General features: G+C 48.6%; 7 protein-coding genes across 7 annotated transcripts in view; 3 read left to right on the top strand and 4 right to left on the bottom strand.

Moving 5' to 3' along the window:
• Window positions 1–8: 8 nt before the first annotated feature.
• Window positions 9–575, bottom strand: BP5553_09086 (Uncharacterized protein; the record flags this gene model as incomplete). The annotated part of the gene is made up of 1 exon (XM_032017709.1): window positions 9–575. The coding sequence occupies one exon, from the start codon at window positions 573–575 to the stop codon at window positions 9–11; it is 567 nt and encodes a 188-aa protein (XP_031866352.1).
• A 601-nt stretch (window positions 576–1176) lies between these two features.
• Window positions 1177–6489, top strand: BP5553_09085 (uncharacterized protein; the record flags this gene model as incomplete). The annotated part of the gene is made up of 1 exon (XM_032017708.1): window positions 1177–6489. One exon carries the CDS (start codon window positions 1177–1179, stop codon window positions 6487–6489), a length of 5313 nt encoding a protein of 1770 aa, XP_031866351.1.
• Window positions 6490–7336: 847 nt separating this feature from the next.
• On the bottom strand, window positions 7337–8194 carry BP5553_09084 (putative oxidoreductase yanE; the record flags this gene model as incomplete). The annotated part of the gene is made up of 3 exons (XM_032017707.1): window positions 7337–7606; window positions 7666–8089; window positions 8142–8194. 3 exons carry the CDS (start codon window positions 8192–8194, stop codon window positions 7337–7339), a joined length of 747 nt encoding a protein of 248 aa, XP_031866350.1.
• A 913-nt stretch (window positions 8195–9107) lies between these two features.
• Window positions 9108–10166, top strand: BP5553_09083 (Uncharacterized protein; the record flags this gene model as incomplete). Its single annotated transcript, XM_032017706.1, has 2 exons — window positions 9108–9985; window positions 10046–10166. The coding sequence occupies 2 exons, from the start codon at window positions 9108–9110 to the stop codon at window positions 10164–10166; spliced, it is 999 nt and encodes a 332-aa protein (XP_031866349.1).
• A 532-nt stretch (window positions 10167–10698) lies between these two features.
• Window positions 10699–12116, bottom strand: BP5553_09082 (uncharacterized protein; the record flags this gene model as incomplete). The annotated part of the gene is made up of 2 exons (XM_032017705.1): window positions 10699–11230; window positions 11299–12116. The coding sequence occupies 2 exons, from the start codon at window positions 12114–12116 to the stop codon at window positions 10699–10701; spliced, it is 1350 nt and encodes a 449-aa protein (XP_031866348.1).
• Window positions 12117–12573: 457 nt separating this feature from the next.
• Window positions 12574–14477, top strand: BP5553_09081 (uncharacterized protein; the record flags this gene model as incomplete). The annotated part of the gene is made up of 7 exons (XM_032017704.1): window positions 12574–12725; window positions 12783–12868; window positions 12933–13259; window positions 13315–13523; window positions 13591–13911; window positions 13982–14262; window positions 14318–14477. 7 exons carry the CDS (start codon window positions 12574–12576, stop codon window positions 14475–14477), a joined length of 1536 nt encoding a protein of 511 aa, XP_031866347.1.
• A 1310-nt stretch (window positions 14478–15787) lies between these two features.
• BP5553_09080 (uncharacterized protein) overlaps window positions 15788–19160 on the bottom strand; it is a gene marked incomplete at both ends in the record, with an annotated part of 4054 nt that continues 681 nt past the window's right edge. Inside the window, 4 exons of the mRNA XM_032017703.1 lie at window positions 15788–16583; window positions 16677–16745; window positions 17106–18307; window positions 18358–19044. Of these exons, the coding sequence (XP_031866346.1) occupies window positions 15788–16583; window positions 16677–16745; window positions 17106–18307; window positions 18358–19044 (2754 nt within the window). The remainder of the gene's footprint in view (window positions 16584–16676; window positions 16746–17105; window positions 18308–18357; window positions 19045–19160) is intronic.

Below are 19160 nucleotides of genomic sequence, written 5' to 3'. Positions count from 1 at the left end.
CGACGAGCTTACCAGATGGGCATTGAGTGACCTCCGGTATGGCCGCGCGAGAGAATCTGCGCGATGGAGCCAAGAGAGATTATTGCTGCCATGGGCCAGGCCGTGAAGAATACAACCTGTCGGCCAATGTGAGGAATGAAGGTTGCGGCAATGGCCAGGTGCAGCCAGGTGCAGAAAACACACCCAAACATGATGATCCAGATGAGATTATCAGCAACGAGGGGTGATTGGCGCCATTGATACCGGGCGGATTTGATGATGGCCCAGAAGAGGAAGATGTCCACGATCATATACTGCGCGAAGACGATCTGGTTGACCGGGCCCGGTCCATACACAAAGCCATACACCGCCTCCCATGTGATGTTCAGGCAGAGGCAGTAGATGGGCATTGCGTAGGACTTGTCCTTGAAGGCCTTAGTCGTCATGAGAATATACGACACAGACCAGAGGACTCCAGACAGAGCTGTGAAAACATCTGGAACAATCTTGACGTGCGGGTACCGAGGGACATCTGCGGTATAGTCTGCATTGGCGGCCGCCCACGCTTCGAGGGGAAAGTAAGACTTCAAAGACATGATAAGAATACGACAATGTTAAAGTAAGTGAAGTCGATTGTTTCCATATTGTGCTCTTCCTATCAATTTATAGATCTGAAGGGCGGAATTGTGGTGCCGTCCGCCCCAGAAAGGATGAGATCCCCGTCGGCCGAGATATCGTGATGACGACCGGACATCAGAATCATAGGATACTCGACCTTTTTGGATTTCCCGAGTATAATCCGGATATAGCGATAGTTAGCACCGTCCCGGGTAGCGATAATAGACAACGTTTCGCTCACGATATCCGGCCCTGTCGCACGAACAAACCCAGAGCGTGCCCCAAATCATTCGGATCGGAGTAGCGGTCATCTTCCCATACCCTGCGAATAGCGCGAGCTCCCTGTCTTTTCGAGTTTAATTTCATTCTATGTATGGTTATACTCTTATATTTAAAGCGATATATTGACCTTAGGAAGCACACGGCTTCTTCTCGCCTCAGAGAAACTTCCCTACCTCCATGCCGCCATTGGTGTTATCCTTCTTCAGACCCACGTCTTCTTCGCGGATACCTAGAGAAGAGCAACTTTCTACCTCTGGCTCCTTCTGATTAAACGACCACTGCTTCTAGGTCGCAGCCATGCATCCCTCAACGCCAACTTCATCTGTTTCGGCAACCCACACGCCGATCTCAGCCTCTGACGACGATGAGACTTATACGACTTCCGACTCGTCAATATCTACAACAGAGGAAGAGCTTCAGAATAATGATGTTGCAATAATTGGGTTTGCTTGTCGAGCTCCTGGTGGCAACAACTCCCCCGCTCAACTATGGGATTTTCTCCTCCAGAAGGGTGACGCTTGTGGGGAGATCCCAGAAATGCGATGGGAGCCATACATGACCCGCCAACCAGGAAATAAGGATATCCTGGCCCAGACTACCTCTAAAGGCTACTTTTTGGACAGACTGGAGGATTTTGACGCGGCATTCTTTGGTATTTCACCTCGAGAAGCCGAGCTTATTGACCCCCAACAGCGTATTGCGGTAGAGGTTGCCTGGGAAGCTTTAGAGAATGCTGGTGTTCCAGCATCTAGTATTGCTGGTTCTGACGCTGCTGTATATATGGGAGTTGGCTCTGATGATTATTCTCGACTGTTACTGGAAGATCTTCCCAAGGTTGAGGCTTGGATGGGAGTTGGTACTGCAGTGTGTGGTGTTCCAAATCGGATATCTTACCTCCTCGATCTTATGGGGCCAAGTGTAGCAGTGGATGCTGCGTGTGCGTCGTCGTTGGTCGCTATTCACTACGCCCGACAAGCACTTATTGATGGGGAAACTGGGTTTGCTATGGCTGGTGGTGTTAACGCCTTGGTTGGACCAGGTCTCACGAGGGTTCTTGATGAGGCTGGTGCAATTTCGAAAGATGGTCGATGCCGGTCATTCGACGACTCTGCAGCCGGCTATGGACGAGGAGAAGGTGCTGGGATTGTTATCATGAAACGACTTGCAGATGCTATCAATGACGGTGATCGAATTCTGGCAGTACTTAAGGGATCCGCCGTTGGTGCGGATGGGAGGACCAATGGAATTATGGCACCAAATCGGGACGCCCAGGAGAGAGTTGCCCGGAAAGCCTTGAAAGAAGGCGGAGTTTCAGCAGACACTGTTGGTTATATTGAAGCACACGCCACGTCGACCCCCATTGGTGATCCAACAGAGTGTGGTGCTATGGCATCGGTCTACGGATTTGCGGCTCGTGAGCAAGGTTCCCAGCCATGTTATGTTGGTTCTATTAAATCCAACATTGGGCATCTGGAAGCAGGGGCCGGCGTCATGGGCTTCATCAAAGCAATCATGACCGTTCAAAATGGCATAATCCCACCGCAGGCCAATTTGACCACCCCCAATAAGAAAATTGACTGGGAGACCAACATGCTCAGGACCGTCACCACCCCCACCGCATGGAAATCTCCGAGGCACGTCCGAAGGGCAGCAATTGCGTCCTATGGCTATGGCGGCACAGTGTCGCATGCTGTGATCGAGGAAGCTCCCTTTGTTGACCAGGCTACTAGGCTAACGCAGCACGCTAAGGTGCCGACCGGAAGCCCAACAATTCTTGTTCTTTCAGCGCCTCAGGAGTCTCGCATTAAGGATGCGGCCACTGATCTAGCATCTTGGCTGGAGGATTCACCTGAGAGCGTCGATCTTGAATCTGTTGCCTACACACTGGCGGTCAAGCGCCACCACCACAGATTCCGATCGGTTGTTGTTGCCGAGAGCAAAATTGAGGCTATTCAACTTCTCGATGATCTGGCTCGAGGAAAATTTTCCAACACTGTTTTCAGCGGTCGCACATCCGGTAAGGATTCTGATCGTGGGGCTGTCTGGGTGTTCTCTGGGCATGGTGCTCAATGGAAGGAAATGGGTGTTGCACTTCTCGAAAATGAGCCAGTATTTAAGGATGTTATTGAAGAGCTCGAGCCTATAATCCAAGAGCAACTGGGTTTCTCAGCAATTGATGCTCTCAACAATGGAGATTTTGATGCAGTTGATAAGGTTCAAGCCTTGACATACGCCATGCAAGTTGGCCTTGCGGCAGTGCTCAAAGCTAGTGGGGCTACTCCTAAGGCTATTGTGGGCCACTCCCTTGGTGAAATTGCTGCGTCTGTTGTTGCAGGTGCTCTTACCTTGGGGGAAGGAGCTTTGATTTGCTGTATCCGAGCTCGCCTGTATGAAGCTGTGGCTGGTGAGGGTGCCATGTACCTTGTCAATATGCCGATGAACGAGGCCACCAAGCTTTTAGAATCGTATTCTGATGTTGTCGTTGCAATTGACTCGTCCGCTAGCTCCTGTGTCATCTCAGGAAAACTACAAGCTGTGGAGAATGTTGCAGCTCAATGGACCACGGACGGCTACAAGCTTCACCGTGTTAAGTCGGACGTCGCTTTCCACAGCCCAACGCTGGCTCCTCTTGAGGCACCATTACGGCAAAAGCTAAGTGACCTCATTTTACCCACGGAGGCAACAATCCCTCTTTATTCAACCTCTCTCGACAACTCCCGAGACGCTGCTGCAAGAGATATCGATTACTGGGTCGGCAACATGATCAAACCGGTTCGCCTGACCACCACAATCGTTGATGCTGCGGCGGATGGCTACCGAACATTCTTGGAAATTTCAGCTCATCCAATTGTAGCCCATTCAATCAACGAAACTCTGATGTCCTCCGACATAGACGCCGCTGTTCTTCCTACAATGCTACGCGGCAAGAACGTCCGAAAGTGTCTCCTCACGGCACTAGGCCGGCTCCATTGCATTGGTGAGCCTATTTCTTTTAAGGGCGCTTTAGCTGGAGAGTGGGTCCCCAATGTCCCTGCCACCAGATGGAATCACCAGCCTTATTGGCGCAAGGTCACTAATCCGGCTGCTGGCAAGGGCGCCACTCATGATCCTAAGGCACATGTTCTTTTAGGAGGCCGAACTCAGATAAACGGCACCAACAGCACAATATGGCAGACGCAACTGAACGAGCAGCTAAGACCCTTCCCTGGGCGTCATCCCCTCCATGGTTCTGAGATCGTGCCTGCAGCGGTTCTGTTGCACACTTTTTTGAACGCTGCCCCAGGACATGCACTCAAGAATGTTTCCCTGCGCGTGCCTGTGGTTGTTGAACCACCGCGAGAAGTACAGGTCCTGCTGGAAAATAACCAAATGATGATTTCATCCCGCCTCATGGGTTCAGCTTCTTCGGGCGCTGAGATCTCCTGGCTCACTAACACCAAAACCCAAATTTCACCTGCTGGCGATCTTGCATCTTTTGGACGGATCTATCTTTGCGAGCTAAAACAGCGATGCACTCGACCTTTGAGCCCCACATTCTCCATCGACTACCTTGCAGATGTCGGTGTTTCTCAGATGGGCTTTCCTTGGAAGGTTATCGAGCACTCTGAAAGCGATACGGAGATGCTAGCACTTGTGCACACCGATCCTGAGCCGGAATCAAACCCACTTAGCTCGAAGTCTTGGGCATCCATGCTTGATGCAGCAACATCCGTCAGCTCTACCATATTCTATAAGGACCCGCTGCTTCGTATGCCAACAGCCATCGGAAGTGTCACGATCTCTTCTGAGCAGCCACCAAAGCAATGTTATATTTATGTAAAGAAGTCTACTGAGGAGCTCGCAGCAGATATTCTCATTGTGGATCTATCAGGAAATGTCGTCGTCGAAATTCAGACTCTCAAGTTTGCTGGAATTGAAGGTAGTGCTGGCGAGTCCTATGGAGAGCTCATATACCGCATGGCATGGCCACCAGCCCGCCTTGCTGAAGAACCACTCTCTTTCAAGAAGGTGGTCCTGGTAGCAGATAAGTCTCCTCTTGTGCTAAAATACCAAGCTCAATTGAGTGCATTGGGAATTGAGCATGATAGGATAACTGATGTGATGGAGGGCACTGATATCACAGATGGCAGCTTGTTTGTGATGATTGCCAATGCTGCAACAAGTGCTGCAGAGGTTTATCCAATTTCCGAAGAGAACTCTGAGAGACTCCTGAGGACAGTCAAGCAACTGGCCAAAATTCCGGGCCAGAAGCTATTCTGCATCACCAAGGATGTTCTGATGGCCCGCGATCACCAGGCACTCTCACAGTCCTCCCTTATTGGTCTTGCACGCATTATGCAATCTGAAGAGGGAGAGATCTTCCAAGGTCTGGTCGACGTCGAAAATGACCAAATCCCACTCACAGCTCTGAAATATGTCCAAGGCGTTGATGTTATTAGGATCCAAGATGGAGTTGCCCGTAATGCACGCCTGCGGCCATTCGCATCTGAAAAATTAGATAACCCCTCGTCTTTCCAAGTCCGCTCCAATGGCACTTACTTGATTACCGGCGGCCTTGGAGCATTGGGATTGGAAGTCGCAACATACTTGGCCTCCCAAGGTGCTAGAAGGTTGGTTCTCGTGTCCCGTAGACAAGTTATTCCTCGACGAGCCTGGGTTGAAGGAAACTTGGAGACTGACAGGATCCGAGCTCTGGAAGATATGGGTGTCTCGGTACACCTAGTATCCGTCGACATGTGTGCCACCGACGCAGCGACTAAACTCCAAGGGGCCCTTGATGATCTTCACTTACCACCCGTCCTCGGGGTTGTTCATGCAGCAGGCACGTTGGCTAATCAACCGGTAATGGAGACAACTCCCGAGGCTTTCAACTCCGTGATCTCGCCCAAGATAAACGGCGCGATAGCTCTCAACAAGATGTACCCACCAAAAAGCATTGACTTCATGGTTCTCTTCTCCTCATGTGGCCAGCTACTCGGCTTTCCTGGTCAAGCTGCCTACGCAAGTGGCAATTCGTTCTTAGATGCTATGGCAACACATCGACAGGCTCTCGGAGACATGACCATCAGCATGCTGTGGACAAGTTGGAGAAGCCTCGGAATGGCTGCTAGTACCCGCTACATTGATGCTGAGCTTCACGCTCGTGGTATTACTGACATCACTCGCGATGAGGCTTTCGTAGCATGGGAGCGGATCTTCAAGGCTGGCATCGACCAAGCAGTAATCCTGCATACTCTTCTTGTGGAGGCCGATGAAGCTGCGCCGCACCCCATCGTCAGCGATATTATCACTCGGCGCGCTGTTACTGCCAAGAACACCGACGAAAAATGTGCCGAAGTTGTTGATCCTTCCACCCTAACTGGTGCACAGCTTGAAGCTTCGCTGAACAAGATCATCACTGGATGCGTTGCGTCAACGCTCTCTCTTTCTGAATCAAGCGTTGATCCGCACATGGCTCTCTCGGAGTTGGGAATGGACTCTGTGATGACGGTAGGGTTACGAATGAAGCTTCAACAGGCACTCAAGGTCAAGGTTGGACCGACATTAGTGTGGAATTGCCCTACCGTTGGCCATCTTGTACATCATTTCATTAAGGAGAGGTCCACTTAAGGTTCTGGATTGAGCCACAAGGCGGTCTTGATCAACAAAGACATCGCTCCAGGGAGACAAACCTGCCAGAGTTATCTGTGGGGCTTGCCATTGTTAAATTTACTTTATCTATAACGTTATGGGTTCGCATTATCTCCGCTGCTGATTTGTGGAGTTACTGTTTAGAATCGGGATTCCATCATTTCTTTTTCTGTTCACTTGTTGGTAGTTTAAATTAGAATTTTTCCATATTGACAGAGCATCTTACTCATTTTTTTAAAATTTTAGGTCTTGATAACCGTGATACATATAACTCCACAGTAGGCTTCTACATTCGCCTATGAAGAGAAGCAACCCTTAGTTAGAGATCCCAAGCTTTGGCCCGCTTCGAATCCTCCCAGTATTAACTAAAGCTTAGGAATCCAGGTATTGATAAAGCTTGCCTTATAATGCAACTCAATATCCAAGGTAGCGGTTTAAAATAATGGTGAGAGTTACAATATAGTCTTGATGGCCGCTAACGACAACAAAATAAGTTGCATATACATGGATGACGACGTAAAATTAGTCCAAAACACTTTGGCATATAAATTACTAAAGTGCCACTGTAAAGATGTATTAATTAGTAGTTTTAATTCTTTTTATAAACAGTTTTCTGAATGATTTTAACAGCACATATTTAATACAGAAATTTAGAATACTCGACTACAGAATATTTATAATATAATTATTTGCAGGGACGATACTAATAAAGACAGTATCGATAACACCGCCAAGAGAGCCATTTTGAGAAAATGATATGAATTGAGTGATCCAATATAAAGAGAAACTCTAAGCCAAAATCGATCAAAACCGAGCCTACGAACCATCACAGCGCCTTACCATTACCTAACTTCTTCGCCATATTCTCTCTAGCTTTGATCTGGGCATCTCTCACTGCAAACTTCCTCTGGAACCAGCTTTTTTCCATCTGATCACAAGCCGCATCCCAATCAGTCGTCCACTCGGGATAATACGGCGCATATCCCAACAACCCACCAATCCATCGGCCAACAATGATATGAAGCCACAGGGATAGGAAACATCTAAATGGGATCCACCATGGCGGAGAGAGATATGTGGATCCAGCGTCGAACATCTTTATGCTATTGTATTAGAGTCCGGCTCTCGATGTTAAATTGAAGAAGGGGTACTCACCGCCAAGACCTGAATAAAATCTAACTTCTCACCCCGCTGGAAAACATCTTCTTGATACCCATACCAATTCTCAAAGAACATCTGATCGGTCGGATCCTCGGAGGTGGTCGCACTCACTTCAAACTCAACCTCATTATGGTCGGTCCCTGGAGTTCCGTATATTACATGGTGCGTATATGGTGCCACAGCAATTTCTCCATCCTCTTTTGTGACATGTCTGGGAACGCCATTTAGATCAACTGTCAGATTTCCGTTGAGCACGCGGAAGAACTCCCATTGGCTGGGATGGAAGTGCGTGGGTGGCTTTTGGCCGTTGGAAATCAATTTTTTGTAGATTCCAAGGCTGGGGCGCATGAAGCCGTGGAAGAGAAATTGGCGGCCTGGGGGTGTGGGCATTGTGCCCATAGAGATGGCACCCTCAAATCTGATGGTGAGTTATAAGATATTCTCTCTTTGATTATGATGGGGGGGTTTACTTTGTCAACGGGTCCTCACCCGCGGTGTAAGTCTGTGGTTTGCAGGGTGCCATTGCGATTCTTTGGTAAGGGCTGATTGATCTTCGATAGGCAATTAAGGAGGTCTTTTCCAGTTATGTATGATGTTAAACAATATTAAAATTGATAGTCGACGTCATACAGTACTATGAAAACACAAAGAGTGGCATGAAACTTCGCGGCTCCATAAGAATTTCAAACCTCCTAAGCCTTGAGTTGATGGGCCCATTCTACTGTCAGGTCAGACCACGACTACGGACTCCGAAGCCCCCAACATGCTCGGCAATGCTCTAGTATCCGTATCGCATCGCGATCATCATGTTTCCAGCCTCGCCTCACAAGCCCGGCAAGGACGAAGCCCAGGGCAGGAGTTGAAGAGGGCCGGCGAGACTTTTCTCCAGGGAGTGCGCCTCGGCCGGATACTTTTCAGTTTTAGCTTTAACAACTGGCGAATGGAGGACGGGGAGTATTTAGCTCAGCCTCTTCTTCGCAAAGATGGTTGGCCGATGATGTTGTCCAGACTTGGTAATGTCGGCCGAGATATTTGATAATGACAGATGTACCTGCGTACCAGGGCTTATATAATCTCTCGGCCGAAATTATGTACCATGCGCGTTCCCGGCTGCGCTAAACCTTAACGGTGGCACTAGCCCCCACCGATGGGCGTTAAGGGGCAGATTAGCGAGCCGGATGGCGATCAGCGCCAATCACCGGCCGGGATGACGCTTCGGCACGTGACACTACCTGTGTTGAACAAAACTGCTTCAGTTGGTTTCTAGACTATGATTAAGCAATCCCTCTAATCCGATTTCTTCGACATTATTTGGCTTTAAAATCTCCCATAACTCATCACATCACATCACTAACGAACCTGTAGGCTGAAGTACAAGACTCCTACTTCTCTCACTCCCACACCACAAGAAATATACAAACCAAACAATAGCCACAATGCCGTTCTTGCAACCAAAACTTCACCCCCTGCCTACGGGCATCGACCTTAAGGGCAGAGTCGCAGTCATCACAGGTGCCAGTTCTGGAATGGGCCTGGAAGCCGCCCGCCAACTTCTCGTCCTCAATATCTCCACGGTTATTCTGGCTGTCAGAAATCCCTCGAAGGCAGAGGGATGCAGACGTCAATTGCTTGCAGATTCGTCTGTCAAGAAGACGAACCCCAATGCTGAAGTAAAGATCATGAAGGTGGATATGGGGGATTACACCAGCGTTAGCACATTCGCGGATAACCTGGTCGCCGACGTGCCCATTATCGATTATCTGCTTCTAAATGCCGGAATTGGTGTTATTGAGTTTGTCAAATCGCCCGGTGGACACGAAAGTACCGCCCAAGTCAACTACTTTTCAAACGTACTTCTTCTCGCGAAGATACTACCACACCTCGAAGCTAGCTCCGACAAGACTGGCAGAGCCGCTCGCGTTGCTTGGGTTGGAAGCCGTCGCCACGAGACCCCAAGTTGGGCATCGAAGAAGCCCGTCAAAGAAAATGAGACAGTCATCAGCTATCTGGACAATCCCGAGAATTTTGGTTTGGCGACCAAGTATGGCGATAGTAAAACTCTGTGCGCAATGTTCATGTACGAGTTGGCCCCGCGCTTGAATAATGACAAGGTTTTCATTGATATGATGTGTCCTGGCATGGTTACTACATCCATGGGCTCCGATCTTCCTATCTACATCCGTGCCCCTGTTGCGGTTTTGCGATGTATTAGGGGTCGTACTGCAGAGGAGGGCACCTGGGTTGTTTTGAACGCAGCTTTAGTTGCTAATGACGGCGCCCATGGTCGTTTCCTATTAGACAAGGACATACAAGAGTAAGTCATCCACCCTCAATGGCCTCAACCATGATAAATTATCCTGACTTGTAACATTAGTAAATCTGCATACATTGCATCGCCTGCTGGGCAGAAGTTCGAGAAGCAGCTGTGGGACGAGACTATTGCGGAAATTGGCAAGCTGGCTACTTTACCTCCCGCATTCGCTTCAAAGATTTAGGTTGTTGGTGGATTCAGGTAACGGTTAACTTGAGATACGTGTTTGAACTTGACGGATGATATCCTTGCTGTTAAAATAAAATCCACTGTAACGTCCATTGTATAGTTGAGTATGCGTTTTGGATCTGGACCATTCTGTTACTATTAAAAGCGATGTGGGTGACCTATGGAATTGCGAAGAATTCTAATATTTGAGACTTTCTATATTTGGTCGAGTGGCCACTAATGATAGTCAACAAGAACTCACGTTGGATTGACTGTTAAAAGTCCTACATGTGCAAGGTTACTTCCACTTGCGATATAAAACACGGCCCGAATATTATTACTGTCCAGTGTTAACCAAGAACTAGAAACGTTTTATAATTCCATAGTTCTCACTGGTGTCGACAACGCCAATATGCCACATTAAGATTGTTTGACCCTTAGGTGATATCCAAGATTTCCAATTTGATTCGATGTCAGTCTTTAGCATATTACCAAAACAAAAGCCGACCACCTTCTCTACACCTTCTGAGATAGTATAACTTAATGTTTTACCTACTGCTTGACTCGAAAAACTCATATCCGAATCTGAACCAATTCCCTGGCACCGCATACGCTCCATCGGCCATATGTTTCAGCGCCGCGAAAAGCAAACCACGATCATCCTTATACCCTTGAGCCATTGAAATAGGTATTCCCTTGTATGCAACTCGACTCCAAACATAAAATGCCGCGGTAGCAGTATACCCCAATGTCCTGCGCAGTGTGGAGGGTTGATTTAACCGATCATCCACTCCAAGAAGATGACAAATTAAATCCTCACCCAGGATACCCGCACATTGCAACAAATAGAAATAGAGATCTCCACCAGTGGAGATAGGGAGGTTTAGGGCTCTTGTGACGTTATACGTGCCACAGGAGTGGATAACTCCCGAGATGAAGAAGGATCCGAAGACCAGGAAATACCGGCGGAAAAGACGCCCCGGCAGGGAGTTCGATTTCCGGATGGAGAGGGGAAGATATGCGAGGACAAATGCGCCTGGGGCTGCAGCCACACGACGGAGCTGTTGGTGCCAAACGTTACTATAAAATATTATTAACAGTTCTCCTCATTTGAATTTGATCGGGAATTGGCTATATGAGCTACCTACCCCCAGAGCCGTCGAATGCTATAAGCCAAATTCAGGACCTCAAAATTTGGTGGCCATGCCTCGACCTCTTGCCACGTTTTTGGGCCAATGTTAAAACCAACACATAAGAATCCCAGGGGGAGCATGAGAATTCCAAAATGACTGTATACAGTCATAGTCCAACCCAGCGCGATAATTGCATAGAGTGAAATATTGTTGCTAGTCGCAGCGACCAAGAATTCCCTCAGATTATCGTTGGAAACTCCAGAAAATTCTTCCAAAATAGTTTGCGAAATGATGGTTGTCAAAGTAAGCCCTATATACAAAAGAGTCCATTTTAGCAGGCGTGTTTTCAGAAACTCGCGGCGACTCTGCGGGGGGTGCTTGGGAATCCCCGAAACCTTCCAGTCCCAACCAATACCACGAGTAGTCAACATCAGTTCCAGCCCCCAGAGAAACTTCTGCCAGGACGAGAGGGTTTTGGCGTCTTCCTTTTCGCCCGTTTTATTTATTCGATGGAACGTTTCCTCGGGGACGTGTATGTAGAGACGGTCAAACGAGCGTGCTGCGATCACGCCCATGAGTACACCGCTTGTGTACAGCACCGCTGTACTTGTCTCCTGGGGAGGTGGAGGTGCAAAAAATGCTTGAACCACGCATGTTATTTGAAGTAGGAGGGCCCCCCGTCGAAATGTTGAGCCATGCTGAAAGCACGGCGTCAACGCTGCGAGGATCACGGAGAGGAAGGTGTATTGAACATTCGTAATGCCATGCCACGGCAATAATTTGAGATCCGAATCCGAAAGGCTGAGCTCGTTGACTGTCGAGTTCTGCGCCATGATATGTGAAGCTATCTTCTTATGAAATCCCAGTAGCGACTGGCCCAACGACAACGACAAAATTGGGATGTGCAAGCGCCATTTTATGAGGGGCCGCCGAACGCAGGGCATATAAGAAAATAAACAAACCAAGATAACTAAGTCGTGCAGGTATCAGGAGATATTCGGTGCGGGCGGACGAGTGATTACCTCAGGCCGGATGGGAAGGTATGGCGTAGAGAGACTCGGGCCACGCGATTCGCTCGTCGGCTCGGATGAGAAATAGGAGAAAGCGATGAGGATTGGCACCGGGAACTGCAACCCCCCGCCACACATGGATATCTCGACCGGGAATGCCTTGGAAAGGATTAATCAAACCAGCAATTCATATATTGCATACAATAGAGTTGTTTCTTGGTGCTTTGAATTCTTGTTAGGCCTTGCCTGCTTGAATTTCCTCTGCTTTATACATGAGAAAATGTTTGCCCAATTACTAGAGCTCCCAATTAGGCCCTGGCAGGTTCTGCTTGGGACTTTTATTGTATACCATGCTGTGCGGGCAATATACTTGGTTTATTTGAGTCCGCTTTCAATATTTCCTGGTTCGAAATGGGCTGCTTTGGGAGAATAGTACGTTGCTTCTGGTATTTATCTGTAAGATCGGGGATCAGACTGACAATACTTCAGCTGGGAGGCGTATTGGAATATTGGGGTTGCTCCTGGAAAGAAGGGGCAAACTCTTTTCAAACTTGAGAAAATGCATAGGAAGCTTGGTGAGGAGGCCCTTCTCATTTCGTCTCCCAGGTTCTTGCAACAGTCAATACTTATACCAGGCAGGTGGCGCGCTTCGAATGGGACCTAATGAAGTCCACATTTATGATCCTCGTTTCTACCATGAACTGTACAAACCAGGGAGCAAGTACTACAAGGATCCAACTATGCACAAAGTGCTTGGAGCACCATCTTCAACACTTGCGGAAAGTGATCCCATTCGACACAAACAGCGCAAAGCACCGCTCGAGCCATTGTTCTCCAAGAAGAACATCTTGAGTTTGGAACCAATGTTGATGAAGCACGTTGACCATTGCTCCCAAAGATTTGACGAGTTCTACAGGGCTGGAAAACCAGTGTCCATGGAGTGGGCGTTGAAGTCTCTTGCCATGGGTCAGTGAAGTATCCCATCCGAGAAGTAGGAGTTGGTGGTCTGACAGAAGTATAGATATGGTGTCGCAGTTTGCCTTCGGAAAATCTCTAAATGCCTTGGCAGATCCAGAGTTCAAGTCTATGCCTGTTCGAGTTTTCCAAAAATATTTACCCAGTCTGCACGTCATCAAAGCATTCCCTTTTGTCAGATACTTAAATAGCCTCCCCCTCTGGATTGCAAAACATATCTCAGAGGACGTTGTGATGGGTCATGAGCTTGAACAGGTAAACATCCGGCACCCTAGCTTTACTGCTTCTTCCCAATATCTGGTCAAATTCTAATACTCTGAAGTTTGCATCCCGCCGAATCGAGGAGTATATTGCCGATGCCAATAGCGGCAAAGCCCCCAGCTTCCCCACCCTCATGGAAAGACTGCTTATCCCGCTCCCAGAAAAAGGATACCAAGTACCAAGCAAGCAAGGACTTCGCGATGAAATTCTGACAGTTATCTCAGCCGGTGATGATACCACAGGAATAGCAAACATGGTAACGATCTTCAACATTCTCAACAATTCCCAGGTCCAAGACCGTCTGCTCAGAGAACTTAAAACTGTGATGCCAACACCAACTTCCCACGCGCCGTATCTTCAACTGGAACAATTGCCGTACCTCGTAAGATAATTCTCGTTCCTTTATATTTTCCCTATTTATTTGAAATTATTCCAACTAACAAACCCTCGAGACCGCCGTTATCAAAGAAGGCCTACGCTACTCTTCACCGGCAGCTTCTCGTACTCCCCGTCTGGTTCCTCCTGGAGGCGTAACGTTGCCTGATGGGCGGTTTATCCCTGCCGGCACCCGTGTTGGAATGGCAATCTACCACATCCACTACAATGAGGATTTGTTTCCTTCGCCCCGGACGTTTGACCCTGAGCGCTGGCTAGGGGACCCAGAGGAGGTCCAGAACCGTTTGAAGTTCAATGTTGCATTCTCGCGAGGGAACCGAAGTTGTTTGGGGATTAAGTAAGTTACTTCTGCAGCTTTCTCAAAAGATGAGAGCTAATTGAAATTCCTGTAGTTTGGCATACATGGAGATGTATATGGCCATCGCATACCTCATCCGTCGCTTTGACCTGCAACTTGTGGATACAACTGAAAAGGATATGGTGTGGGATGATATGGTGGTTCCTCAATTCCATGGTGAGCTCAAGGTCATGACGAAGCGACGAGAAGAGTAGAGCGTTAAATGCAGCCTGTTTTGTCTACTATCGTAGTAGAAATTTTAGAACTTTATTTCCATTGCGAGCAAAAGAAGACAGTACAACGGCATTTCTAACTCAGTCTTTCACCAAAAGGGTCTAAAATAAATACCCATTTAACATCGTCGGCATCTCCATAAACCCAATTCTCGGATGCCTTTATCTGCTCTGTTTTCATCGCTAAAACCCCCTATATCCCTATATCCCTATATTCCCTCCCTACAAAAACGCTACCCACGTATATCAATAACATATCCACCCTAAGCACGACATAGACGGAATAGCATATCGCTCGTATTTGACCCACTCTCCACGAGATCCTGTCGACCGAACCCTGGCAGCCATGTGGCTGGCTGGCGGTGCATATGCAAGTGATCCCGTCCACCGATCCGAGCTGACTCCGAACCGTACTCCGTATGGAGGGCTGCATACTCCTTCAGCCCGCAGGTCTGTAAATAGCTCAAATGTGCCAACTAGCTTGGCGATGCGTGCATCATGTGCGTATTGATAGACCTAGAGGCTGCATTAGCTTAGTAGGGTTACAAAAGTATTATTACAAGTCAAATAATAAGCATTAGCCTATCCTTGGGGTTTATGCCAAGTCGGGGTGATCCATAAAGTCACCTACGCTTATGCCAAGTCGGGAGATGAAAGCCTAGTGGAGATGCGAGACGATATTGCAATTGGCCAAGTGTTGACCGTTCCTTAGGGCTGAGGGGAGCCTCGTAGCTTTCCGAGGACGCTATACTCCCTAGGGTAGCACAGGTATGGCGGGCACATTAGAGTGGCAATGTTGACTGATAATATTCAGCATGCTATTTGAGGCTTGAGTTAGGAAGATCGCGATTGTGATTCCCATTTCCCTCGAGGTTCAGCAATAAGTAGTAGGAGTATGTGGAGGATTCTCGAGAAAGGGTTAGGGGGCAGTGTAATAGTAATCTTCTAAAAACATTGGTGAGTGACTATTCAAATATTTGGATGTCTAATTATGCTACGCGCCCTTCGCCATGGCCCACAGGGCATCCTCCACCATCCTGGCTTCTAGCTAACCCTGATTTACCCAAAAGGAAAAGAGAAAAGAATAGAGTCTAATGATCTATTTGGTATCTTGGCATCGAACCGCGAGCAGCAATGTTCTACTAGCTTGTCTCTATAGTGGCCGTAACACATGAAGAGTCGTTAAATTGTTGGAAAGGGCGTCGTCCCTAGCTATTTCTAGAGGGAGAGGAGAGTCGTATACCTCGAGACTTTCTTCGGAGGGAAAATTTTCCATCAGGTCAGATTTCCATTCACCATCCCTCCATCATCGTACTTAATAGGTCGGAAATCCTACCCTCATCAGCCGTCTCGCTCATATGAGGGCCCATCATATACACACCAACATTCATTGCATGTCCCATAGTCATTAATCTCTCTGCAGAAAGTCCAGGATCCTCATTGCCGTTTCTGTTAAGGCCAGCACGCTGCGCAATCTCATTCATAGTTCCCCCTAAGTGCGTCCAGTCGGAAAATTGCTCGAAGTTATCGCCAAAGCTAGCGGCGTTGTAATCTGACGGGTGTTGGTTTGGTAAGGATGACAAGCCGTACATGGGCTCGCCTATATCTCCATCATATGATGAAGCGGAACTTGGTTCATCGGTGAGGGAAGCTGACCAGGCGACCAGTTCGGAAATATCTAGCAAGTTATATAGCTCAGCATCTCCAAACTCATCTCGGCTGCCCGGGAGCGAGCCTGCAATAGATGACGGTCCCCGGTTTGAGGACCCGGTATCAGATGAGCCACTGTGACTCCCCGGGCCAGAATTGGTCATATCTGCGTTCATTTCGAGTTCTGAAGATAGAAATAGGGTTCGAGCTCTTTTGGAGCACATTTGTATATTGGGACTAGGAGCCGGCTGTCTAGGCATGGGCGCCTCAATCCCATGCGGTATATCTAGCCTAGATCTTATGTTTCGCAATTTCCGCCATGCGGCTGCGGTTTGTGCATCTGTCTTGATCCTGGTCTTGGGGGTTGAATGGCTATCATTCAATTCCTCGGAGGTGAACATATCGATCACTTCGTCTGCAAAGTACCGTGCTAGGTGGCTTTGCGGTGTATTTGGATGGTTATGTAGGTAGATCAGGATCAAAAAAACGCACTGAAGAGATGTTCGGTGATTCAATAGGCACCAAGCATACGGTTCAAAGGATGGGACGGCAGTAAGTTGAAGATAGTGCCGGAGGTAGGTGGTAGACACTCGTATAACACTATACGCACATCGCATTAGGTCCGGTAAATAAATATGGTTCATGAAGTCGAACCGAATATCTAATAAAACGGAGATTTCCTGAAGCCACGAGTACCAAATAGATGGGGAGGCCGATGTTGCTTCCAGCCAACACCCTAGCATAGAAGGCTCTCAAACAAAATATATGTGCCAATCGTCATAGGGCAATAAAAAGCATACCGTGTCATTTTTAGACTCCCGTGGACAATCTGCCCGGGCTACTAAAGCCATTGTTGGGCTGGGACTTTTTCTGGAACTTCCCGAGATATTTAAAAAGCAAGATATGAATGCGGCAAGGTGCATTCATCTTAAAAAGCTAGAAGAAGGAGGGTTCACGTACCTAGTCCAAATGGTCTGGATACTGTTCTTGTCAAGATCAGGGCGTTCGAGCAAGGGAACCAGTAGAAGAAAAGTAGTCCCAGCCTTTAACATGGTAAGCATGATTCTTGCCCAGGACATGAAGACTGTCGGATCCGTGCTGTTGTCGCTGTAGAGCTTTTCGTTGATTAGAGGTGTCGCGTTCGCAATGCGAGAAGGGATCAGACCTTTCTCTGGCATGCCCTGAGCAGGGATTTTGCTGATGATTTCGTCGATCTGGAGGTGTAACTTCCTCATGGATTTGACAAATTCATCAAACTGGACTTGATTTAAGCCCTGTGTGCCGTTGAGATGGCTGATGAGAGTATGCTCAAACCTTGCCGTCTCGTACTGGCCAATTACAAAGAGCATAACGATTGAGCTTGGGCCGGGCAATGAAATTGGAGAAGGGACACCTTCTAACTTCAAAATATCTTCGTCACGAGCTTGGCTGACCATCTGCACGTCCTGTTGGGATGGGTTCGAGTTACAAAGTGTCGGGGAGCCAGTGCGGACGCTGATCTCCACGTCGAGCCAGAGAATATGCCACCAAGCTCTACGCCGGATTTCAGAAACCACCGGGTCGAGGCCTAAAACCTTGCCATCTCGATGCATGCCCATACCTCTCGCGATACGCAGGACAGTGCTCACAAACTCCGCATCTTCTGATCCGTCCCGCCGTTGAGTTGAGCATTCATGTGCCAAAAGAGATGCTACCAACGTATTGTGCGTTGGATATTGCAGATGACGGCAGAAGCTCTGACAGGCGTGCACGGATGATTTTAGCTGGGTTATGATTTCTTCTTTGTTGACGCCCTGGAGAGTACTGGCTGACCAGATCGAGGACGACGCAGTTGTTGCGCCGCAATACATCACCGAGAATAATAGGCACAGATATGTTGGGTCTGCAAGGAGTTTGGCATTGGGAAGATTGCACTCGCCGGTTGCTACCGTGGCATACCAATTCCAATAATCGTTATAGTCGGCTCGAAAGGTAGGTACGTGAATAAGCGGGAGTATTGGCCGAACACCAACCAAGAATGAATAGAGAAAGACGTCGCAGACGGGTTTTGTTGGGAGGGTTCCCAATATACCCGCCAAACCATTGGAATCGATGTAGGGCTGGGGTTGGTCCCCATGTCCTCGATTTTCTTCGTCCATGAGCAACGCATCGCAGAGAAGTTCCTAGATAATTTAGTAGGATGAAAAATAAGGCGGAGAATCCGGGTTCTTACATGTCCTTTCGCGAACCCCCAAAACCCACCTCCAACATATCGCATCTGACCTCCCCCTTGAATATTTAGATGTCCCCGGCTCTGAAACGCGCTGCCTCCGGCCCCTGCGGATGCTAAGTCATTTTGAGGGGAAGAAACAAGTTGGTCTTCGGGCACGAGATCCGTCGGCTTGCGAACACGCTTCCGGGACGTGTGAATGGCCCCGGAAACCGGTGTCTGGGTCATGGAGATAGATGGACGGCTGGATCTATCATGACCAGAAGTCCGCGGCGGCGCTGTAGTCAACGCTGACGAGGCAGACTGGTAGCGGTTTTGCTGCCATCCTGCGGGGCGGGGCTGGCCCATGGCCACAGGGCGAACGTTGGAAGCATTGCTGCTACGTCCCGAACCCGTACTCACGCTACGGCTGTCTCCCGAGCTGTGTGAAGCCGTATCATCTGTGGCAGCAAGATTCTGCTGCAGGTCATTTCCATTAGTGGGCTCCCCAGCATCAGTCTCCATCTCGGACGGCGGGCCATGGCTGTCGTCGTTCCCCCACTGCGGCCATGCGTATTCTGAAGCCGCCGACGACGTCCCGTCGGATCCGGCGCCGGAAGCTTCCTGTGCTGGCCGATCTTGCTCCGCCAAAGTGTTCTGGTTTCGAGAAGTCTTTTTTGACGTTGGGTTATTATTGTCGTACTGGCACGGCTGGTTGATTTTAAGGCAGTAGCCGCACGAGGGATGTTGGCGGTCACAACGGACCTTTCGCTGTCGACAGACCAAGCAGCTCAGCGACGGCCGCGGCCTCGTAATCTGATATGTCC

Source organism: Venustampulla echinocandica (genome assembly GCF_003357145.1).
Source record: "Venustampulla echinocandica strain BP 5553 chromosome Unknown scaffold_9, whole genome shotgun sequence".
Classification (NCBI taxonomy): Eukaryota; Fungi; Ascomycota; class Leotiomycetes; order Helotiales; family Pleuroascaceae; genus Venustampulla; species Venustampulla echinocandica.
Note: the sequence above shows the minus strand (reverse complement) of the source record. Positions and strands in the feature narration are given on the sequence as shown.